This window comes from Capra hircus, chromosome 11 (genome assembly GCF_001704415.2).
Source record: "Capra hircus breed San Clemente chromosome 11, ASM170441v1, whole genome shotgun sequence".
Taxonomy (NCBI): Eukaryota; Metazoa; Chordata; class Mammalia; order Artiodactyla; family Bovidae; genus Capra; species Capra hircus.
The window spans coordinates 12,934,955-12,960,019 of record NC_030818.1 but is presented as its reverse complement, the minus strand read 5'-3'; the positions used below and the strand labels follow the sequence as shown (position 1 = coordinate 12,960,019).

Genomic DNA, 25,065 nt, shown 5'->3' with positions numbered 1-25,065 from the left:
ATTTTAAAGTATATATATAGTTTAGTGATATTAAATACATTAGCATTGTTGTGTAACCATCATCCATCCTTGTAACTCTTTTCATCTGTAAAACTAAAGCTCTATACCCATTAAACAGTAACTTCCAATTGTCCCCTCCCTCCAGCATCTGGCAACCAGCATTACACTTTCTGACTACTCTAAGTAACAGGTAGCATATTATACACACTTTTTTGAACTTGGTTTTTCATTTAACAATGTATGTTTTAAAAAAATCAATATTTAAAAAAAATTGAAGTATAGGTGATTTACAATGTTGTGTTAATGTCTCCTGTGCAGCAAAGGGATGCTGTTTTACATGTATATATATTGTATATCTATATACACATACAGACACATATTCTGTCTTTCTAAAATATTCTTTTCCATTATGATTATCATAGGATATTGAATATAATTCTCTGTGCTATTTGGTAGGACCTTATTGTTTATCCATTCTATATATAAAAGCTTATATCTACTAACCGCAGCCTCCCATTCGACCTATCCCCAACCCTCTCCCCCTTGGCAACACCAACCTATTCTCTATGTCCATGATTCTATCTCATAGAGAGGTTCATTTGCATCGTAGTTTAGATTCCACATATAAGTGACATCACATGGTATAAATGACATCATTCTTTTTCCGACCTACTTCACTTAGCATGAAAGTCTCTAGCTGCGTCCGTGTCACTGTGAAATGGCTTTATTTCATTTGTATGGCTTGGTTCCATGGGTGTGCACACCACATCTTTACCCGTTCACCTGCTGATGGACATTCAGGGTGTCTTGGCTATTGTGAATACTGCTGCTGTGAACAAAAAGGTGCATGTATTTTTTTGAATCATTTTTTTGTCTGGACATATGTCCAGGAGTGGGCTGGCTAGATCATACAGTAATCTGTATTATCTGTACAATCACACAACGTAATTCTGTTTTCAGTTTTCTGAGGTACCTCCATACTGGTTTCCTCAGTGGCTGCACCAACTTACATTCCCACCAACAGTGTAGGAGATTTCTCTTTACTCCACACTCTTGCCATCAGTTATTTGTAGACTTTTTAATGATAGCTATTCTGACTGATGTGAGGTGGTACCTCATTGTAGTTTTGATTTGCATTTCTCTAATAATTAGCAATGCTGAACATCTTTTCATGTTTCATTTCAGTAGGCCATGTGCCTACTGGCCATCTGTATTTCTCTTTTTTGAGAAATGTCTGTTTAGGTCATCTGCCCTGGGTCATCAGTTGGGTTGTTTAGTCTTTTGTGGTTGAATTGTGTGAACTCTATGTGTATTTTGGAAATTAAGCGCTGTTGGTTGCACCGTTGGTAAATATTTTCCCCACTCTGCTGTTTGTCTTTTCGTTTATTGTTTCCCATAATGCGCAAAAGCTTGACTAGGTCCCACTTGTTTACTTTCGTTTTTATTTCTATTGCCTTGGGAGACTGACCTAAGAAAACACTGGCATGATTTATGTCAGAGAATGTTTTGCCTTTGATCTCGTCTAGGACGTGTATGGTGTCATGTCTTATGTCTTTAAGCCATTTTGAGTTTATTTTTGTGGTAAGAGAGTGTGTTCTAACTTCACTGATTTACCTGTGGCTGTTCAACTTTCCCAACACCACTTGCTGAAGAGACAGTCTTTTTTCCCATTGTTTATTCTTGCCTCGTTTGTCAAATATGAATTGGCCATAGGGGTGTGGGTTTATTTCTGGGCTGCCTATATTCTATTCCATTGATCCATATGCTTAACAATGTATCTTGAAGAATTTCCATATATTATAAATCTACAGTGTAATATTCCCATTATTTTTATAGGTGTGGATAGTGAAGGACAGGGAAGCCTGGCATGCTACGTCCGTGGGGTTGCAAAGAGTCGGACATGACTTAGACTGAACAACAACATCGTTTTCTGTTATGTGTCTCAATTTACTCATCTTTTGCGCTTGACATTTGGGTTGCCTCCTGTGTTTCGTTCTTATAAACAATGATGTAAAATGGCCCACTGTTTCATTTATTTACTTATTTATTTTAACTTTTATTGGAGTATAGTTGATTTACAGTGTTGTGCTAATTTCAAATGTACAGCATGGTGAGTCATCCACTACATTTATCTACTCTTTTAGATTCTTTTACCGTATGTGGCCAGATGTTTTAAAATAAAATTGTTTTGATTTCTTTGTGCTTTGATAAAATCAACTTACTTGGCCACCTTAATTCTTACCCTCCCACTTAAGGCTCAGACTTGGAGGTCACCGCCTCCCATTTCTGGCAGGACGGTAACCTGCCTGGGTGATGAGTTTGAATGAATTCTTCTTTCATGAGGAAAAGTGTGCCTGTCAACATGGAAGCTGCTTTGACCTTTCCCTCCCTCCTCCATGCTGATTCCTGACCTCACTTTCTGTGTTGGGATGGCAGCAGCTCCCCAAACTTGTGCCCTCACATTCCAGTAGCTTCAGAACACAGCACAGCCAAGAGGGGTCTGGAGAGGCTGGGCAGTGCATTTTTCTATCAGTAGGCTGTGCAGAGTGGGGGTGGGGGTGGGGCCAAGGCTCACAGGCCTTTATTCCAGCTTACTGGGCTCCATACACACTTAGAGCTGGCTCCCAGGCCCCCAGGCCCATCCTTGCCTCATTTGTACTGAATCCTGCCTGCCACTAAAGGTTGGTACCCACCAAGTGTGCAGCATCCCTCTTATGCAGAAGGCTGGGTGCCCTAAGTTCTGTGTCTTAGTATTGATCTCAGGATGGGTTGAGTCTCCTCAAGGGTCTGCATCCTCCCAGGTCTGATCCCCCTGAATAACACCATGTCTCCTCTGTCCTCCGTGAAATGAATGAACCAAGAGTGGCCCATCAGGGTTTTTCCATCTCCATCAGCCTCAGCCGGTCCCTCTTCCCGCCTCCCTCCACCCACTCAGAGGACGCTCTGCCTTTCTTGACCCCACATCCGGCTCCTTAGGCTTAGGGACGGGCATACTGCCTCCAGTCTTTCCTCCTGGAGGAATGGGGGCCTGTGAAGCCGCCCAGCCCCTCGGAAGGGCTGACCGCAGGGCCTATGCAGGGCTGGGAGGTGGGGGTATTTTATGACCCAGAAAAGACGTTAAAGGGAGGAAATAACAAGCAGTCCAAGGAGCAGGCCATGGAGGTGCCTGTTCCCCGGGCTGGCAGGGGTGGCGTCACCGCTTCCTCCTCCGTTTCCTCCCATTGTTCCCGCCCCGCTTCCGGGAATTCTCCCGGGCGGAGGGCTGCGCGGGCGGGCGGGAGGCAGGCAGAGGAGGCTGGGCTGCTCTGTGCTCAGGGAGCCGCTGCGCTCCGGCTGCAGCTCCCAGGTTGCACCGCCAGGCCTGCCATCCCTCCAATCCCTGAATGTGGGGACCAAATTTGTCAACCAGAAAATAGTGCACGAGGCTGCAGATAAGAAAATAGTTCATTTGGGATTTTAAGAATTGCATTTCAGGGGGCTTCCCTGGTGGCTCAGTGGTAAAGGATCTGCCTGCCAATGCAGGGACACAGGGTTGGATCCCTGATCTGGGAAGATCCCACATGCCTGTGGTCACAACTACTGAGCCTGTGCTTTAGAGCCTGGGAACCACAACTCCTGAAGCCCATGTCCTGCACCCTTGGGCCAGTGCCCCACACCCAGGGAGTAGCCCGGCTCAGGGCAACTAGAGAAAAGCTGAGCCGCAATGAAGACCCAGCATTGCCAAAAATAAACAAACATTAAAAGAATGTAATATGGGAGACACAAATTCAGGTACCTGTGAAAGTACTGGGAGAAAGAAGGGCTTATAAAGACAAAAAGCCTGGAGGTTGTTAAAAGTTGCCTAGAGAGAATTGTGATCGACTTTGACAATATCTGTGCTTTAAGTATTACAAGTTATTTCAGGGTAGGGGTCTGATAGATGGGGAGACTCTCACTGAGTTATTTTAGGGTAAAGGTCCCATAAATATCTTGGCTTCTGGCAGGTGTTCTGGATGACTTCATCAGGTCAAAAGGTCAGATTAAATCCAGGCCAAGCCATATATGAATCACACTTCATTAGTGACCTCCCAGCTCCACCTTATAGAGCTCTTAGCGGTACCGACTCTATTTCAAAGTTCTGGGGCAGGGTCCTCCATCTACCATCTGCCTGCTCAAGCAAGTTCCTCCTTTCTGCTGCCCTAGGTTTTCAGGGTCACATGTTACCCAGAAACTGGGTTCGCCTCTTAGTGGGTATCGAGCTGAAAGACACAACCGAGTCAAAGATAGGGAGAAGGAAGGATTTAGTTCTTGCAGCAAGTAAGGAGAACATAGCGAACGTTTCCCAAAGCAGTGTCTCCCCAAACAGCAGAATTGGGGAAGTTTTAAGCTAAGGGTATATGCATATTCATGAAAGGGTTTGGGCAGTAGACAGAGTCCAGGTTTTAGTTGATTGAAGGACTGAGGGTCAGAGAAGGTCAACATCATTATCCCTTATTTTCTAGCTGACCCAGTTGTTGCTGTTATTTAATCTCTATGTTGTGTCTGACTCTTTTGCAACCCCATGGACTGTAGCCCGCCAGGCTCCTCTGTCCACGAAATTTCTCAGGCAAGAATACTGGAGTGGATTGCCATTTCCTTCTCCAGGGGATCTGTCCGACGCAGAGATCGAACTTGTGTCTCCTGCTTGGCAGGTGAATTCTTTACCATGAGCGCCCAGGAGTGGCATTTAAACTCTACAGAACGGCTCGAGAATGTGCGTTAAGCTAGTCTTTACCATTGAAATAGAACTGGGAGTCTTTACAACTGATTTATTTTTGTTATTATTACTTTCACCTGGTAAGCTTGTCCTTGTGTTTTCTTAAGATCATTATTACTGAGACTTGTTCAAAGACAAGTTCTGTGGCCAGGCTTAGATCATCAAATGACTTAAGCCCCAAATGGCTTCTGTCGTGTCAAGAAAGCCAGTCCTCGTTCTCGTTCTCCCAGGGACCCTGTCTGCTTTCAGCGTGGATTCCTGGTTCCCTACACTTACTCTCTGGTGTTCTTGACATCGCTCTGGTTGTGAGAACACTTCAGTCAACACACCGGAGACAGGGGCCTTCCCCTTGCTGACTCTGGGGTGGTGACACTCCAGGAGGCCTGCCTTCGTGAGCGATGGCACAAGCCTTGCTCTGCTCTGCTCTGCAAAGGAGTATAACACAAACTGTTGCAGGAAGGAGGACCGCTTCCAGGGCCCAGTAGTGGGGTCTTGTCTAACACTTGGAAATGAACTGTCCCAGGAGACACGTGCTGATGAAGCCGGAGATTTTAGTGGGAAGGGCTCCCGGGTGGAGAGCAGCAGGGTGAGGGAGCCCAGGGGAACTGCTCTGCTACATGGCTCGCGCTCCCGGGCTTTCCCCGGTTGGCTCTGGCTGATCTGTCTGACTAGGGTCCTTCCTGATGGTGACGTTTGCATCATTCAGCCAAGGTGGAGTCCATGGGAAGGATTCTGGGAGGTTGAAAGGACATATGGACTGGCATCTCCCCTCCTTTGACTTTTCTCTAGTCTTCTGGTTGGTGGTGTTCCTTACCAGGACCTCCTGTTTTGTAAGCTAGCTCCTGCCAAGTGGTTACTGTCAGGCCTGGCCAGGGTAAGTCGGTTTCAGTCGGTGGTTACCCCAACAAAACCAGTCTGAATTCTAGAAAATGTGATTCCTAGCATCCTGAGAGGTTTTAGAACTCTGGAATGAGTATTGGCAAACACCTCTCCCTTCAGCTCTGTTGAAAGACACAGTTGAACCAAGTAAATCTGAAGATCTACTTGGTTCTATTCAATAACTCATGAATTGACTGGCCTGCCCTGGTGGCTCAGATGGTAAAGAGTCCGCCTGCAATGCAGGAGACCTGGCTTTCATCGCTGGGTTGGGAAGATCCCCTGGAGAAGGGAATGGCTACCCACTCCAGTATTCTTGTGTGGAGAATTCCATGGACAGAGGAGCCTGGGAGGTCATGGGGTCACAAAGAGCCGGACATGACTGAGTGTCCAATACTTTCACTTTCACGACTCATGAATTTAGAGCAAATAGAAAGGTGCTCCAAGGGGCTGTACAAAATGGAAAGTTTTATAGGCAGAAGGTGGGTGGGGCAAGAAGATATTAACAAAAGAAAATAAAGGGTTATTTTTAAGCCAGGACATCAACTTTTTGGAAGTTGAGAAGGGATTAGGCAAGGGTTTATCATGCTGATTACCTCATCTTCCACTGGCTGGGGTGGGGGTGGGGTGGAGAGGGCCCACTTGACAGAGGTCCACTTTGGTGCTTGACCAGAATATTCCAGACTGGCCTATTAAGGTTACGTTTCTGGGAAATGTTGAAACTGCAATTAGACCCATAATTAAATCTAGGTTTGGTACTATGGGCTTTAGCATGAGTGACACCATTTTGAGCTTGTGGTTTTCTTTTTTACAGCATCTTCTGTAAAGAAATGTTAGAAAAATTGGTCTTGGGTAAATATCAGGCTGGGCTTTCCTGGTGGCTCAGTGGTAAAGAATCCACCTGCAATGCAGGAGCCGCATGAGTTGTGGGTTTGATCCTTGAGTTGGGAGGATCCCCTGCGGGAGGGCATGGCAACCCACTCCAGTATTCTTGCCTGGAGAATCCCATGGACAGAGGAGACTGGCGGGCTACAGTCCATAGGTTCACAAAGGGTCAGACACAGCTGAAGCTGTTTAGCATGTACACACGCATGTATGTGCCAGGGTTATTGCCTTGCCAACAAAGAAACTTGCAAAGCAGCTAAGAGTCTGCTGGTTCCAAGAGGGATGGAGATAAAGGAATTTTATTGCCAAGAAACTTACAGAAACAGCTAGTTTTTAAGTTTATTTTTATCACGACAAAACATACATAACAAAACTTACCACTTAACCGCTTTGATGTCCAGTGGTGTTAAGCGCATTCACAATTTGTGCAGCCATCGCCGTTATCCATCTCCAGACCTTTTCATCTTCCTCAGACTGAAACTCTGTACCCCCTAAATAATGACTCCCTCTTCCCTCATCCCCCGCCCCACATAACAGCTAGTCTGCTTTCTGTCCCTATGAATGTAACCCCTCTAGGTCACCATACAATATTTGTCTTTTTGTGTCTGTTTTAGTTCACTTGGCACGCTATCTCCAAGGTTCATCCATGTTGTAGCAAGGGTCAGAATTTTCCTCCTCCTTAAGACTCAGTAATATTCCACTGTGTGGCTTTACCACATTTTTTTCATCTATGCATCTGTTGTTACGCACTTGGGTTGCTTCCACCTTTTGGCAATTGTGAATACCGCTGTTATGAACCTGGGTGTACAAGTATCTCTTTGAGTGCCTGATTTAAACTCTTTCGGGTATTTACTCAGGCGCGGAATTGCTACATCATATGGTAATTCTATGTTTAACTTTTTGAGGTGTTTTCCATGCTGTTTTCCATAGCGGCTGCATTGTTTTCGATTCCAACCAATGTTTCAATTTCTCACCACAAGGATTTCAGTTTCTCAACATCCTTGCCAACATTTGTTGTTTTCTATTTCTTTTTTTTTTTAACTCTTTATTTTATATTGAACTGCAGCCGATTAACAATGTTGTGGTGGTTTCAGGTGGACAGCAAAGGGACTCAGCCAAACAGGCACATGTCTCCCTTCTCTGTTTCTTGATAGAAGTGGTGAATGTGAAGTGCGGCGTCATGGTGAACAGCCAGTTTGAACAATTAGTTAATTAGGTCAAGATGGAAGTTTTATTTCATGAGTCATAAAAATTCCTCTTCAAATCAGTTGTTGTAGACACCAGAAAAATGGAGGTCCCAGATAACAGGTGTGCTACTTACCCATCAGGAAAAAAATTGTGAAGCAAATGATGAAAGTACATCTGTGACTGGCCGCTGACAGTAAGGTGCAGGAATCATGGCCAAGTTCGGTGCAGACACGGCCGCAGTTCTGACTGACAGAGGCCACTTGCTGCTCTGATTTCCTTACTGCTGCAGAACACCCTTTGCTCACTTTTTGGCTTAGAGACACAACCTTTTCCCTTGGCCCCCTTTGAAGGGTCCCTTCACTGGTCATCAAAGGACGACCTTCTCTTTCCTAAGAGACCCTCCATTTATGGGCCCTCTCCCCTTGGCCTCGCATGTGTGGGTGATAGTCCTGGGCCTCTTTGGGAGTGGGGCCGACTTCCCCGCTCCAACTGTCCTCTCTCCCTGTCCCTGGAGATAGGAGGGTCTGTGTGTTTGCCCTTCACCCTCCTTGCTGGCCCAGCTCAGGGCCAGGTCTGTGTAGTGGCAGGTCAGGAGAGCTGCGGAGGGAGGGGCTGCTCTGGTGGATTGTTTAGGTCTGGTGGGTAGGACAGCCCAGGCACGTGGCGTGGTGAGGTTGGGCCTCTAGGGAGGGGCAGAAGGGGTCAAAGTTGACCTTGGGGGAAAGGAAAGCATCTCTTATTCTTCTGGTGCCCAGAGAGGGGCCTGGCCTTCCAGGCCTGGTGATGGGGTAACCGTGGCAGACTGCCAGGGAAGTCCTGGGGGCTCCTAGGTGTTCTAGGCAGATCAGCCTGTCCATGGGTTGTCTGAGAGGTGGCAGTGGTGAAGGGTATTTGGGAGAAGAACTGGGGTGCATTTGGCTGCTTTTTGACTTTCTACTTTTCTCTCTTCTCAGGTTCCTGGGGGAAGCCAACATCCCCCTCCGGGAAGTCCTTGCCACCCCCAGCCTGTCTGCCAGCTTCAATGCCCCACTGCTGGACACCAAGAAGCAGCCCACAGGGGTAAGTGTCCACTGGCCTCTGTATTCAGCTGGTTTCTGTCAGAGGCCTTGCTCTCCGACCCCAGTCATGTGTCAAGGTCTAGCCCCCAGCACCCAGGCCTAGCCCACCCTGACTGAAGCTCTGGGTGCCCAGGAGGGGCCCAAGGGTGGCTAGGATGGGAGGGGCAGAAGAAGGAGCTGGGCCCCACCAGCAGGGCTCCAGCCAGCCTTGCCTCACACCAGTCTGCCCCGGGTCACCTCCTGGGATTGGTGTTTCACTGGAAACCTGGTGCCTTCCGAAGCTTCCTGGCGGCCTTGCTTACAGCGCCCCAATCTTCCTGGTAGTCCTTCCTTACCGTCCAGGCCCTTCTCCGGGTCTGGAATAGCTGAGTCATCTGGGTCACAGATCACAGCGGGAGGGAGGCAGACATCCCCCTCCCCTGCCCGCCGGGACCTGTCAGACCCCCTTCCCGTCCTCCATTGTTCTTCCTGTTCCTCCCCCAGCCTTTCAAGTGTTCTCCTAGCCCTCCCAGACAATTCCCAGCCCTCATCCCCAGCCTTCTGTTATTTTTAGTGAGCTAAATATACCCTGCAGGGTCCTTTCTTCGTGGTCAGTAGAATTCCTGACCTTTCCTCTGGGTCAGCCCCACCTCCCAGGATGCACTGGGGAGTCTATCGATTTGGAAATACTTCCTCTCGGTGGGGTCCTGGGGAGTCTCTCAGAGTGTGGCCACCTTGCCGGGTGGAGTGTGTGTGTGTGTGTGTGTGTGTGTGTGTGCGAGGCTGGGGGCTCTTGGCTGGCTTGGTGAGTCAGGAAGTGGCTGGTCTGGGCAGAGCTCTACAGAGTGGAAGCACTGCTTGGAACTGGGAGCTGGAGGAAGAGAGTGAGTGACTGAAGTCACGTGGTGAATCGGCGTCCAGATGGGGACATGAATCAGGGGGTGTGTCTCCCGACTCTCAGCGGTTGAAGGGACTTGAGTGGACTCTGGGGTCACTGCCCTTCTGATGCTGGAGTTTTCCCCAACCGTGTCTCAGGCTCCTCAAGGCTGGGATTCTTCTCTGATGGGGAAATGTCTCTTAGAGAATCCATCCCTTTCTCGACAGTGCTCACTGGTAGAACATTCTGGTCCGTGCAGGGTGTATCGCCTGCTGAATCCCTTTTGTCCTCCCTTAGAGCTCTTCAGGAAGAGCTCTAGGGCTTCTGAGACTTCTGAGCTGCCCCTTCCAGGGGTCCTGAAGATGGCCAGGGCAGGCTCCGGAGACGCAGAGCACTGATGGAGGAGTCAAGGAGGGCATCGAGGCAGCAGAGGACACAGGTGCTTGGAGTCAGGGGAGCTGCCTGGTGCTTTTCCCCTGCTCTCAGGGATGGGGGTTGCCCACTTTGCCATGTGTCAGGCCCCCAATGCCTCCAACCAGAGTCTTTCGCTTCCTGACTGAGCTGTTCAAACCTCTCTTCTCTCACACCCTCTATGCATCTGTGACATTGGTGTTTTCTGCCAGCCTGCCTGCCCCTGCTCCCCTCCAGGCTCAAAGGTCCCCCAGCCCCTGAGACACCGACCATGGGGCTGAGCCTGGCTGTGACTCCCCGGCTGCCTCACCTCTCCTCCTCTCGCTGTGGTCTGGCACTCTGTCTGCACTTCCTAAGCAGCAGCAAGGAGCTGACTGCCTTCTCTTCCCTAGGCTGGGACTCCTGGCTGTCTGTGGAGCTTGCCACTCCGTCCCAGACCATGTCTCCAAGAAGGGGTGTGAGAGCCAGAAGGTGACGGGTGGGAGTGGAACACAGGGTCCAGGAGGTGGGGTAAATTAGGTTCCTGGACCCACCTCCAATGTGTGGGTGTGTGGAGGCTTCTCCATGCTGATACAATGCCCGGGGACCAGCTGGGTAGCAATCAACTCAGTTCTGACGCCATCTACCTGGCTATAGCAGCAGACCCTGTGGGTTAAGGGCTCAGGCCTGCCCCCGCCCCCTTTCAGATGCTAGTGGCAAGCCCAGGCTGTTACCTGTGCCTCTCGCCAACTGGCTATAGATCAGAGGTTCCCAGGACCTCCTCCTCAGGTTCAGGGACTTTGCCAGAGCGGCTTACAGAACTCAGGGAAACATTTTACTTGCTAGATTATGGGTTTATTATAAAAGGATATATCTAAGGAATAGCCAGACAGAAGAGACACCCAGGGCAAGGTCTGGGGAAGAGCACAAAGCTTCATGCTCTCTCCAGTAGCACCATGCTCCCCAGTGTCCACCCAGAAGCTCCCTGATTCACATCCTTTCGGGGTTTCATCGCATAGGCATGATTGATTAAATCACTGGCCATCAGTGATTGATTCACCCTCCAGCCCCTCTCTCATCCCTGGAGGTTAGGGGCAGGACTGAAGTTACAACCCTCCAGTCACAGGTTTGGTCCTCCTGGCAATCAGCTCCATCCTCAGATGAGGTCCAGAAGTCACCGTATTAACATAACAAGAGATACTGTTGTTACTTTCAACACTTAGGAAATTCCAAGAGTTTGGGGAGCTGTAAGCCAGGCAATGTGGACAAAGACCAACTATATATGAAAAATATACTTTGGTCGTCTCAATGACCCAATATATGTCTTATAAATCACAGTATAGCCTGGGACCTCCTTCCCTTCAGCCCAGGAGGTGGCTCTGGCCTGTGGAGAGGGTCTGGGACCAACCTCTAGCCCCTGTGATAGAGCTGAGTTCCACAGCAGCCCCAGGCAGGTCCCGACACCCCCTGAACTGGGACTCCCCACCCTGGGCCACAGAGCAGGGAATGTGGTCAGAGGGACGGAGAGCCCCGTCAGCAGCTGTGGATTCTCACTGGTCATTTTCTGAGGTCGATTTCTGGGCTGAGTCTGGTGGGCAGAGCTTGCCAGGCATCCCCAGTTAGCTGTGGCTCAGATGATCTCAGAGGGCCAGAGGAAGCTGCTGATAGTGTGATGGGAGATTGTGATGCTGATTGTGGGATCCTTAGGAAACCAGCAGGACTGAGGAAGAGGAGGAGGGGCCTGCAGTGGGCTGGCCTGTGGGCTCCACCTGCCTGTCATTCTCACCCTAGTCCCTTCAGATGTGGCACACTGGGCTGCGTGCCATGAGAAGATGCCAACTTCATTCAGACGCCTCTAGCCTGAAGTGGAGAACACTGCCCTTATCTTGGGGGAGTCTCCAGGCCCACGAGGGCACTGGACACACATGAAGGAAAGCAACAAATGTGTTTCGAGAGCAGCGTACTGATGAGGGTGTGGATGGTACACCATGAAAACCATGTCAGTAGCTCCTCAACCTTACAAGCTAGAGTCTGATCAGAAAGGGAAACCCGCTGGGTGAGAAGAGCGTGTGAAACCCAGTGGCGGGGTGGGCCGGGGAGCCAGGTGGGCCCTCTGTGTTGCGGGCAGGCACTGAGGTGCTTTGGTGAATCCCTGAGTATCCTTCAAGTGACTGAAGATGCCGCCGGCCACCCCTGCCTCAGCTCAGGACCGCATCTTACCTTCCTGCCAGCTTCTGGGTGTTGTCTGAGGGAGAGGTGAGTGTGGTCCAGGCGTGTGAAGTGTGTTGGGAGCGGTGGGGGTGGGAGGGTCCAGGGTTGGTCTTCCTAAGCTCAGGGTTGGAGAGCTGTGGCCCAGGAAGCAGGTGGTGAGCAGTGGGGCTGAACATGGCAGGGTAGGCGAAGGGCCCGGGAGCTGGGGCCTGTAGGAGGATCTGATGGGGTTGTCTGTCTTTTTGCCTTTCCCGGTGTCCTGGTTTCCTGGACCCTCTTAGCCTGTGGGCCAGACAGGACCGTCCAGAATTCTGTGGCGGTGTTGACTGAGCCCCAGATGGCAGACGTGGGCAACTGAGGTCACCTGCTCCAGGGCAGCGTGCTCTGATGGACACGTGACTGAGTGATAATGGCCTTGGGACAGGATGCATGCGTGCTGGTGCTGGAGCTGAGGAGCTGAGGGGCAGGGCTGTCCCATGGAGTGCCTTGATATGGAGGGCCTTAAAGAGGGTCCTACTGGGGGCTGTGGGCCAGGGTCACTGTCTAGGAGAGCATGGGGCTCACATATATCCCACAGAAAGAGAATCTCAGCTCTGGTTATGTCTGGAGAAGGGGACAGGCAATGAGATATGATGTCCCAGTGAGGGTGGGAGGTTCTGACCCTGAGTGAGGCCCACAGACAGGCCCCATTTCCTTTAACTCTCAATAGAGCTAGAGAGCTCCAGAATTAACCAGCCCTGGGCGTGAAGCATTGGACCCTGAAGCTTGCCCCCTGCTGTGAGATCTATTCTAGATCCTGGGCTCTAGATCCTTGGAAGGTGCCAGGAGTGTTCCTGTTGCTCCTTGATGGGCATGTAAAAGATGGAACTGGCTTTGTGCCCGTGGTCTCTTCACATGCCTGGAGCCACTGGCATGTTGCTAAGTCTTCAGGAGGTTGGTGGGGGGCCCTCAGTGTGGAGATCTGATGCTCAGGAAACTCCAGGAGAGGAGGGGTTACTTGGATGGTCTTGGGATTCAGAGGCCACTGCGAATGGCACTCAGTCCACAGCATGGAGCAGTTGGAGCAGTTATACTCACACGGCTCCACTTTTGCACAGAGATGATGTACTGGAAGCCCCCAGGTGGTGAAGGGTGGTGGCTGGGCAAGGTGAGCTCTGAGGAATAGGAAGTGGTGTTCTTCAAAGGAATCTGGTCCTAGGGTCAGAAGCCCGCAGCCACCACATGTTAGGGGGGCTTCATTCATCTCTGCTAAATGAGATTCCTGTGTTTATAGCAGAAGCAAATTTCTCGGATTTTCAGAACCTTCTATTTTAAAATAATTTAAGATCCAGCAAAAAGCTGCAAGAGTGGTTGAAAGAATATTTTGTTCTAAGCCATTTGATTCCTTCTCCTGACTCCTCATCCTGAATTTAGTGTGTATTTTCTCTGATTAAGGACTTTCTCCTCCATAACCACAATGAAACCTTCAAAATGAGGAGATTAATGTTGATGTGACCCTACCACAGATTCTCATTCACGTTTTATCAGTTTTATCGACAGTGCCCTTTATAACAAAAGGATCCAATTAAGGATCATTTGTTGTGTTAGTCATTCCGTCTCTTTTAGTCTCTGTCCCCCTGGGAGAATTCCGCGTCTGACTTTTATAACCTTGTCACCTCGAGACTTTGGGGAATCCAGGCCAGTTGTCCTGTAGGATGTCCCCCTGTTCATATTTGCGTGCTGTTTTCTCGTGACTGGGCTTCCTTGATAGCTCAGTTCGTAAAGAATCCGCCTGCAATGCAGGATTCCCAGTTCGATTCCTGGGTCAGGAAGATCTGCTAGAGAAGGGATAGGCTACCCATTCCAGTATTCTTGGACTTGCCTTGTGGCTCAGCTGGTAAAGAATCTGCCTGCAATTAGATTTAGGGTGTTTATCTTTGGCAGGAATGGAACACTGCAATGCCGTGCTGACCCCATCATGTCCTGGAGTGGCAGGAGTTTTATTTGTTTCATTTCTGTGTGATTACCCTGGATCATTTGATCACCTGGCATTTGCTGGGTTTCTTCGCCAATCATGCATCCATTCTCCTTTCTAATAAGTAAGGATTTGGGGACGGGGGAAGGTGCTTTGTGACTCTAAATACTTTGTTCCGTATCTAATGTTTATCCAGCAGGTTTAACACTCACTGTTATTTCTTGGTTGGATTGTTGCTTCGATGCTTGCTAAATCTATTAATTTTTTTCTGCATTAATCATCTGGCATTCCACTATAAGGAAAAGTGTCCTCCTGTCGTATTTATTAATTTATTTCTATATGGATTCATATATTCCTGTTTTATTCAGTGGTTTAGTCTGTTACCATCATCATTTACTTTCATGTTTAAATTGTCCCAGATTTAACCTGTGGAAACCCTTAATAGCAAAACATGTCAAAAGGGTTTTGTGTCCTTTTGGCATGTTTCTATAGTTCTTTGAATATTTCCTTGTTTTCTGGCACAAAAAAGATGTTCCTGGGTCATCTACGTTCTCTGGCCTAACCCTGGAATTCGTTACTGCTCCGAAGAGCCCAAATTGCCTTTGGATGAAGTGAAGAAAAACACAGCTTCCCAGGCCCACCCCAGACCTGAACTGGAGTCTCAGGGAGATGGGCGTGGCTGTGGGCGGGTCTGGTTATCTGGGGCCGCCTGAGCGGCTGTTCTTTGTGTCGCTAGAGCTTGGGGTTGGGGGCGCGCTGGCAGCTCTAGTGGCGACACCTGGTGGTGATTCAGGAACCTGCACGGCCGTTAGGACAATGCCTTGGATCTGGGACTTAAGGGTCTTACTGCCTTGCTGGGCCTCCTACTAGGTCTCCTGGGATGGCGAACTGGGTCCAGCCTCCTTCCTCAGTGTTCTGAGCACCCTTCCTCACCCACCGCACACACCCCCGCCCTGCCCTCCCTTAGCCTGGCTGCCCAAGTCCAGGCCCTCGCCTGAATGGTTCAAGCTCCAGAGCTGGATACTCCCAGGACTGTGAGCTCCTTCCAGCTCAGGACCAAGATTTGCTCCAAGGGTTTCTGGACATCCCTAACATTACTCAGCAGAGATGGCTGTCTAGTGAATTACACTGAGTTGCTCAGAAGATATTATGTATCATTAACAGCTATGTTTATAAAGGGTTTATCAAAATTTGGGGAAATGCTTATTGTTTCATATGAAGTAAAAGAAAAATATTCGATGTACAGCAGAGCTGAACATTATTCATTAAAAAAGATTGGAGAGAATTATATCAAAATGTGAATAATGGTGGGATTATGCAATTTATTTTCTTTTACATTCTGAAACTTTCATGCTTTGGAGTTGTTCTTACTCTGATGGATTAAAAGGCTGCCCCAGGAGGCCTGCTGAACCAGGGAAGGCTTGGTCAGGCCTCCATTGGCCTGGGAGCAGCAAGGCTGGAGAACCTGGCGTGGCTGTACCTTTTATTCAGGCCCTTTGAAGGGTGTTGGTCTCCTGGTGGGCTTGGATGGGGTGGGGGCACAAGGCAGCCTCCCGTGTCCGTGTGAACGGCCTGATGGGTCACCCCCCCTCGCTGGTCAAAGCCAGAGAATCTGGGGGTTGCTTCTGGGAAGAAAGAAGGCCTCATCCTTTCAGTGCTATCTGGGGCCTAAGCAGAGAGAGGCTGAGCTGTCTGTGGAGAAACAGGGGAGGACCCTTGACTGAGCAGAGTGGCCAAGGGGGCATTTTTTTCTGAAGATGGGTGTAAGCTGAGAGTTGAAAAATCCTGCAGGTGAAGTTCAACCGCTGATTCATTTATAGAAGCTTGCTAGGCATTCAATTCACTTATTTAATCCTCATTTGACCCTATGCTGAAAGTGCTATTGCTGTCACTACCCCCATTTTACAGATGAGGAAACTGAGGCCCAGAGATATTTCAGATCTTGCCAAAGTCACCCAGCTTCTGAGTGGTGAGACTTGATTCCAGATTCAGTGCTCCTAACCACGTGACTATGTTGATGGGCTCCTGGGGATGGCTTTGCTGTGCCTCTTGCAAACCAGACTCCATTCCTGGTTTGGAGGAAAGGAACAGGGATAGAGGAACAGGAAGCGTGCTGGAGGGCGATGGTCGGAGGCCAACATTAACCCGCTGCCCTCTCACCCCTGTCTGTTCCAGGCCTCGCTGGTCCTGCAGGTGTCCTACACGCCGCTGCCTGGAGCCATGCCCACCTTCCCACCGTTAACACCTCTGGAACCCTCCCCGACTCTGCCTGACATGGATATGGTGGCTGGTGAGGAGCCCACCCTCACCCTGGCAGGGCTGGGGGAATAAGCCTAGTGGTGGCACCTGATCCTGGGAAGGGGGTGTCTTTCTAGATTGGGGGCTGCCCAGGCCTGGTGAAGAGAGGCCGTGGGTGGGTGGGGAGTCTGTAGAACTGACTTCCATTTTACAAAGTAAAGGAGCAGGAGGCATGCCCCCTAGGTGCCACTAGGGTTACTATGATGACGTCTTCCCAGTGCCAGCGGTTCAAGGAAGGTGTTGTGTGGGCACTGGGTACCCAGCCCCCTGCAGCTCCAGAGAGGTGGGACTTTTAGAGGGCCGGCCTGTGCTGGGGAGGAGGTCTATCCTAGGAGATGCCTGAGCCCCACCCACTGCCCAGCACTCTGCAGGTCTTTAGCAATGACATGTGACAAGAGTTGGACTCTCCCTGAGAACCCTGAGCTGAAGTCAGGGGATGAATTCCTGTCTTGCCTTGACACCAGTAGCTGTGTGGCTCCGGGCCAGTCACTCCCGCTCTGGGCCACAGTTTATTACTCATGGGAAGTGAGCAGACGGAACTGACCAGGCCTCACGGTTGCCCTTTCTTACCTCTCCCGGCCCTGTGACGTGAGGGCCAGCTAGGGTGGCTGGCTTGTCAGTGGTGGCTGGGGGGCGTGGCAGTTCAGCCTGCTGGAGTGAACAGAAAGCACACAGATGGGCCAGGTGGGGTCTCGCCCCTGGGAAAGATTCCAGCGTTTCTCCCTTGGTGAAGGGAGCCCATCCCAGGTGTGCCCTGAGCCCGTCCTGGGGGCCGTGTGGGGCTCCTGGTCGGGGAGGCAGAGCGGGGCCCCTCTTGTTGGCCTTGGCACTGTCTGAGCTCAGAGGTGGGCTGATCCCTCTGGACTGGGGTTGAGGGAAGAAGAAGGGGGTGCTCCTGGTGACCGAGAGTGGAGAGAGCGAGGGTCCCAAATGTTCTGGGACCACTTTGAGGTGGATCTGACAAAGTTAGGCTCTGGCCCGAAGGTGGCAACCAGCACCTGTTCGGAGCTTTGTGTCAGGTGGGGGCAGGCGGGGAGGGCAGGGCTGGTGGTGGTGGGGGCCCTGGGTTGGCTTCCCTCACCAGCTCCCTCCCCTCCTGGGGCTGTGCCCTGCCCATGTGCCAGGTGGGGGCCAGAGCCAGGCCGAGACCTGGTCCCTGCTCAGTGACAGCACCGTGGACACGAGACACTCTGGAAGGAAGTGGCTGGCCCCCACGGGTGAGACGCGGGCTGGGCTGAGCCGGCCCTCCCGCCCGTAACCAGCCCACTTGCTGCCGCCATCGGCTCCCCAGAGCGGGGCGAGGCAGCCAGGAGGGCTCCTCCTGCAGGTCCTGGCGGGGAGGGCTGGGGCCATTCTGTCTCCTCCTGCCTGCTAACAGACTGACCACCCTCAAGTTTCAGCTGTTAGAAGCTCTTCTTTCTTCTCCCTCATCCATCCTGGCTGACCGCTGGGGAAAGAGAAGGGCAGGGGAGGTGGGTGCTGGGCCTTCGGGTCTGCCGTCAGCTGGGACCCAGGGGCCAGAGGCACCCAGCCTCATTAGGACCCTCTCCTCCAGACACAGGAGGAGAGGAGGACACTGAGGACCAGGGGCTCACAGGAGACGAGGCCGAGCCATTCCTGGACCAGAGCGGGGCTCCGGGCCCGGGGGCCCCCAGCACCCCGAAGAAACCACCTTCACATCCTCCCCCCTACCACCCCGGGGGGAGAAGGAAGAGAAGCGCGCCTGCACCCAGAAAGCTGCTGTCGGACAAGCCGCAGGACTTCCAGGTGACCGCGGCCTCCTCCTTCAGCCAGAGGCGGCCTCTGCGGCCAGTGTAAGACCTGTCTGTGCGGGAGGTCTTAAGATGGGAGTCTGGTTCCCCTGGGTCCTGGGCAAACGCTCGATGGGGAGGCCATGTCTTGGGGTCTCTAGAAAAAAACCTCTCCCCAGCCCCTGGTTTTACTCTTAAAAAAAGTGGGGGGGGGGGGTCGGTCACTGCAGAGCGCCAACATCACCACAGCTGCTACCTGTTTTCCCAGCCAGACGGCCCCTAACGTGCTCTGGCTCCTCTGTCCATGGGATTTCCCAGGCAAGAATGCTGGCTGGGAATACTTGTTCAAAGTGACGGACAGCATGGTTGTCACCTGGGGCATGACAACATGACCCACTGACTCAATCTGCATTTGAACAAGGTCCCCAAATCTAAGAAGCTCTGCCTGTTTTTTTTTTCTCTATCCATTCCCCCTGTTAATCGTCATGATTTTTGTGAAGGTCATGTGCAGTTTGAATTTGTTCAAGCTTGTCACAGAATAAAACTATGAAAATTAACCCTTGACTTATTTTTATCCAAAAACTCTATCTCACTTAATTTGGGTCCTTGTTGGTTCTTTTTCTTTTCTACAGAATTTTCCATTTTGATGTAATTTGCATTTAGTGATATTTAACTTCAGAACTACTTTAAAAATTAAAAATAGGAAACTTCGATATTTATTTATTAAATGCAATGAATTATAAAAATATATTTCAATTCCAAATTGTGGTAATTTCAGAAAAGTTTTAGTTATAACCCACAATGTTTGCCTGCTTCCCTGATGACTCAGACAGTGAAGAATCTGCCTGCAATGCAGGAGACTCTGATTTGATCCCTGGGTCAGGAAGATACCTTGGAGAAGGAAATGGCAGCCCACTTCACTATTCTTGCCTGAAAAACCCCATGGACACAAGAGCCGGGTGGGCTATGGTCCATGGGGTCACAAAAGGTTGAACGCTACCGAGTGACTAACGTTTTCACTTTCGTGTTTGCCTGAGAGGCAGAATTCTAATTTATTATTATTTACAAGACATGTTATCGTTTCCTCCTTCAAACAAAAACTTTTGCGACTTCGCTGGTGGTCCAGTGCCTACGACTCCTAATGCAGAGGGCCCGGGTTCGATCCCTGGTCAGGGAACTAGATCCCACATGCCGTAATTAAGACCCAGTGAAGCCAAATAAGTAATAAATAAATGAAAAAAAAATGATTTTTTTGGTAGCAAATTTGGAAAATACAATGAAAAGAATAAAAATCACTCCCTCTCTCTTCCCATTGCCATTGATAATATATTCTATAGCAGCTTATTTTTAAAATAAATAATTGCTGGTTAGAAATTAGAACCAGTAAACACTGTATTTTTTTCATGAAAGCTTTAACACTTTAAAACCTAATATTCTTAAATCTTTTGCGTAACTTTGGGCACAGGTGTTCTTGAAACCGTCACTTATTGAAAGTTCAATGAAGAAAACTCACTTCTAAGAATGTCAGACATTCTGTGTTGCATCTTACGCTATGTAAGAATGAAGTGGGGTTGCATCACTCTGTAGCTCTGACCTCTGAGGGAATTGTCAGTGAGGAGTATTCAAGGCACCCAAAAGCCTCACCATTGAGGGCCCTGAGATGGGGCTTGTGCAGGAACTGAACAGGGACTGGATTCTCGGGCCAGCCCTGGAATTTCCTGCTGGCAGCTTGCTTGGGGCAGCCTGGCAGCTCTTACGTGGCACCATGGGGTGTTAGAGATGCCAAGGACCTTGATGGGAAAATACTGTTCTTACAATGTTCTTCCTAATTCCTTTTTAATACCCGTCCCAAGAGGCTGGCTGTGAGGGTGGTCCCTGAGATCTCTGACTCTCGCGTGGGGTGGGGGTGCGTGCCTGACTTCTTCCTCTCCTCCGGCTCACAGCCTGTCCTGGCTTTCAGATCAGGGTCCAGGTGATCGAGGGACGCCAGCTGCCAGGGGTGAACATCAAGCCTGTGGTCAAGGTCACCGCCGCTGGGCAGACCAAGCGGACACGGATCCACAAAGGAAACAGCCCCTTCTTCAATGAGGTGGGAGCCCCTGGGTTAGGGCCAGTGCCTTGGTGGGAGCGCGCAGCGGACGCCTGGCAGTTCACTCGGGTTTTGCAGATGGCAGTAGCATTGGGTGGAGGGCAGTGCCCGGTCCTGAGCAGGTTATCTGAGGAACTGGAGAGAGGGCTTCTGCTCTTACTCCTGCCTTGGGCTCCCCCTGGTCCACACCCCCACCATCCTTGGGGCCGGCCACCCTGTCCTTGAGATGACCACTTCTGTGAGGTTGAATCCCCAGAGCCTGGTGCTGGGCTGAGCCCACCGCACACTCACTGTGTGGACCAGCCCTGGAGGCTGGGCGGTGGCTGTCTCCTCCTGGCCCCAGGCTCAGCAGGCCTTCATCTGTCCCCCTCTCGCCCTGAACCAACAGACTCTCTTCTTCAATGTATTTGACTCTCCTGCGGAGCTGTTCAATGAGCCCATCTTCATCACGGTACGTGCCAGCCATCAGACGCTTTCTGTGGGCTCCATGTGTGTGTGTGCGTGTGTGAGAAGCTTAGAAGCCGAGCCCGGGTGACAGGGAGCAGCTCACACGCTCGCGCTCCCCCCTCCCATTCCGCTTGGCACAAAGGTGCCTTCGGGGCTTGGATGCAGGTGGCAGCGGAGTGGGGAGACCCTGACGCTGCCCAGCTTCCCCAGGTACCAGACTCATTCGCACTGTGGTCCTTTGATTTTCATCTTATTTTGTTTGTCTATATGTCTGCTTCTGGCCAAGATTTTGCTTCACTGGACCTTAGCTCTTTCCATCACCCCCGCTTCCTCTGAAAGGCAGTATAGTTGAGTGGCTAGAAGTGTGGGCTCTGGAGCCAAGCTATCTGGCTTCTAGTCCTGCCTATGCCGTGGAGAGGACGTGTGATTCTGTACAAGTGGCCTCTGTGCCTCTTTCTTCATCTGGAGAAAGGGAACAATAATAGTACCTACTTGTGGGGTTCTCATGAGGGTTAAGCATTGCTTGGAATAATCTCTGGGATAGAGCTGGTGCTGTCGAGAGTGTGGGCTGTTATTATTTGGGAAGGAGGAGCAGCTGGGCTGGGACCTGTCTGGGCCAACGTTTACTTGCAGGCCAGAATTTTAGTTTGTTTTTCCTTTCAGGTGGTGGACTCCCGTTCCCTCAGAACAGATGCTCTCATCGGGGAGTTCCGGGTAAATGGTTTATTCTCTTTGAAAGCAATCAGTTCTCGTTTATCCACATTAGTGGAAACTCTGTGGATGATGGGCAGGGTTGGTACTCAGAGACCTATTTGTCTTGGTCTGTGTTTGGAAAAATATGATGATAAAATCCAAACAAGATCTTCTCCTAACCCAGAAATTCTCTTCACAAAGGTAGTAGAGAAAGAGAGCACTTTTGTTATTGAATAAGCATTAAACCAATACGATGGTATTACGGGCCATCTGATAAGAGATTGTGAAGACAGAAAGAAATCTTGTGTAGAGCCAAGCAGACACAACCCATTCCATACCTATTCCTGAGATGAACAATAAACAACTACTAATGCCCAAGTTAGTGGCCAGGATAGCGCCTTCAGTATACATAGCTCATCCTAACTTTATCTGGTAATTGGGGTGACCGTCACAAGAAAAATCAGAAAACACACTTGCATTTTTATGATGGGAGGTAGTTTTACAATTTGGTTAAGGTAGGCCCTTCTCTTGCCAGAGATTGGAGAGCCTGGGGAAAGGCATTCCTGGGTCCTACAGCTGAGGAATGACTTATCTGGCTTCTAAAAAGATACATTTCAAAGAGTCAGGGAAAATACTTCTATTGGCAAGTTTTCCAAGGAAAACGTTCTGACAAAAAGAGAGGAGAGGGAAACCGCCCCCCTTCTCTCCAGCGGGGACAGTTCAGCTTCTTATTGTTAATCCACATTTGTCCTTGCATCCTGGGGAGGCAGTGTGGGCCTGCGTTTAGGCAGCCCTCCTCCTCAGTCTGGCCGTCTGGGGCCAGCGTGACACCAGTGCTCAGTACCCTGAGCTCACCGGGGCTGGGGAGTGGGTCCAGATTGGGAGTGGTCCGGGGGGCGGCGTGGGGTGACCCTGCCCCTTCATGTGTCCCAGACATGCAGAAATGAACCTGCAGAGGACCTTGAACTGATAGCATGGGATGTGTTTAACAGATTAGCGTCAAGGCAGCTGGTACTGGAGATCTTCACAAATGATGTTTTAATGTCATTCTTACTGATTTTCTCGGTTTTGAATCTTCAAGAATTTATCAAATGGAAAGAAAGGGCACAGGTTTATTTGACCCTCCTTCTGCTTTCCAAATAAAATATGGCCCCTTCTCTGAGAAGGGATAGAAAACGGAATCTGTTTTTCTGGAGAAGCAGTTTTTTTGTTTTTTAAGAATGGATTGAGCTTGAGTCATTCTATAATAAGTCTTATGTTTTGAGTCTCTAATCTTATTGTAAGAACCCAAGGGTGAGGTTAAAAAAGCATTTTTTTCCTAATTATAAATGTAATCTATGATTTTAAAAAACTTTGTAGTTTTTTAGAGCAATTTTAGGTTCATAGAAAAATTGAATGGAAAGTACAGAGTTCCTACATACCCCCACCCTGCACATGCATAACCTCTCCTACCATCACATCAAAATCTGTAAGGGTTTTTCTTTAATAGGAAATTATAAAATATAGGAAAAATAAAAATAAAATAAAAACCCCCCAAATCTGCCACCCAGAGGTAGTGCAGTTGCCATCCAGCATGTTTCCTTTGCTCTGCCTTTTCTATGCATAGATACACTTCACCAAACTTCAGTCAAAATATATTCCACTTTTTCCCCATGTAATAACAGGTGATCGACATTTTCTCATGTCTCCAGATGTTCTTGAAACCATGATTTCTAATGCATCAGCTTTTTAACTTTCCTGCATCATACTTCATTTAACACTCTGCTGGCAGGACTGTGACCTGTGCCTCTTCTGTTTGGTTTCAGCTGGACGTGGGCAGCATCTACCAAGAGCCCCGTGAGTTGCCCTGTCATCCTCTTGGGCAGGTCTTTGCATTTGGGTTCTGGCTGCATGGGGGCACCCACTTGGGACACTCATCTTTTCTAGACTTTAAAGGTGGAGTCTGATCTTGGAGGTGAGGCTGCAGGAGTAAAGAGAGGGCAGCTTTCATTTTCTGGGTAAAACAGGCCCCCAGGAATATCAAACCCTCACATGGGTCTCAGCTGGCCCAGTTGGGGTGCTAAACTGGAAGTCCTAAGCAAAGATTGCTGGAGGCTGGGGTCCCTCCAGATGGGTGGGTCATCTGGACGACAAGTCCAGGATTTCTCCACACCTTGCTCTCTGGTCTGGACTGGTTACTTCCTGAAGGGGAGGAAAATGTCCTGGGGTCTGGCTTTGGCAGCCTCTGATAGTGGTGTCTGTTGACATTTCTGATTTGGACTGGAATGAACACTCAAAATACCTTTTATTTTAGAGCTGGAGTCCTTCCCCATGTCTGGGTAGATGAGTTCTTCATCTCACCCAGTGGAGCCCACCCTGGGCTCTCCAGTGTGGTCGCAGACTTGGGTTCTTCCACTTTGGGGATCACCAAGGGTGTTGTTTCCTTAGGACATGCCTACCTCAGGAAGTGGCTGCTGCTCTCAGATCCTGACGATTTCTCTGCTGGGGCCAGAGGCTACCTGAAAGCGAGTCTCTGTGTGCTGGGGCCTGGAGACGAAGCCCCCGTGAGTACATTCCTCGTCCTCCTCATAAGCACCGCCACCGGGCCATGGGGGCACCAAATGAACAAACAAAAACCTTTAGCTTTTCGGATTTAAAAGAATACTTGGCAATTGCGAGAAGCGTAGAACATGTGGGAAAGCATAAATAAGAAATGGATCACTCATAATTCTGCCCATCAGAGCGAACCATCATTAATACTTTGGTGCATATTCTCCCATCTATATATAGTGTATATCTGTTCTTTTTCAGATTCTTTTCCCTTATAGATTATTATAAGTATTGAGTAGGATTCCCTGTGCTGTACAGTACATCGCTGTTGTTCATATATGCTGCTGCTGCTAAGTCGCTCAGTCGTGTCCGACTCTGCGCGACCCCAGAGACGGCAGCTCACCAGGCTCCCCTGTCCCTGGGATTCTCCAGGCAAGAGCACTGGAGTGGGTTGCCATTTCCTTCTCCAATGCATGAAAGTGAAAAGTGAAAGTGAAGTCGCTCAATCGTGTCCGACTCTTAGCGACCCCATGGACTGCAGCCTACCAGGCTCCTCTGTCCATGGGATTTTCCAGGCAAGAGTACTGGAGTGGGGTGCCATGGCCTTCTCCTGTGTATATATAGTAGTGTGTTAATCCCAAATTCCTAATTTATGCCCTGCCACCTTTTGGTAACCATAAATTTGTTTCCTAGGTTTGGAAGTCTATTTCTATTTTGTAAATAACTTCATTTGTATCATTTATTTGGATTCCACATATAAGCAATATATGACGTTTGTGTTTCTCTGACTCACTCCACTCAGTATGACAATCTCTGGGTCCGTCTTTGCTGCTGCAAATGACATTATTTCATTTTTTTTTAATGGATGAGTAATACTCCAGTGTATACACATATACTCACATATATACTCTCATGCACACATACACACACACACACACAGATAAGACTGAAGGATTTCAGAGCAGACACAGGAGCTGGAGGCTTTGTGGGAAAGCCTCCTAATACTCAGTGGCCGGGACCCAGAAGGTAGGTGGATGGAGGCACTGTTAGGCGTGGATGAGGCAGGCATTGTGGAGGCATGGGGCTGGGGAGCTGATGAGCCTGG

At 49.7% G+C, this 25,065-nt stretch overlaps 1 protein-coding gene across 23 annotated transcripts in view; it reads left to right on the top strand.

The window, feature by feature from the left end:
* DYSF (dysferlin) overlaps nt 1-25,065 on the top strand; it is a 225,932-nt gene that overhangs the window by 43,087 nt on the left and 157,780 nt on the right. For 13 of the 23 annotated variants that reach the window (XM_018055052.1, XM_018055068.1, XM_018055060.1 and 10 more), the window contains exons 4-12: nt 8,638-8,743; nt 16,329-16,443; nt 17,576-17,668; nt 18,007-18,218; nt 20,163-20,291; nt 20,680-20,742; nt 21,402-21,452; nt 23,237-23,267; nt 23,859-23,974. In XM_018055052.1, coding sequence (XP_017910541.1) covers nt 8,638-8,743; nt 16,329-16,443; nt 17,576-17,668; nt 18,007-18,218; nt 20,163-20,291; nt 20,680-20,742; nt 21,402-21,452; nt 23,237-23,267; nt 23,859-23,974 — 916 coding nt within the window. The remainder of the gene's footprint in view (nt 1-8,637; nt 8,744-16,328; nt 16,444-17,575; nt 17,669-18,006; nt 18,219-20,162; nt 20,292-20,679; nt 20,743-21,401; nt 21,453-23,236; nt 23,268-23,858; nt 23,975-25,065) is intronic. The other 10 variants (XM_018055066.1, XM_018055062.1, XM_018055074.1 and 7 more) reach the window with 1 other exon arrangement.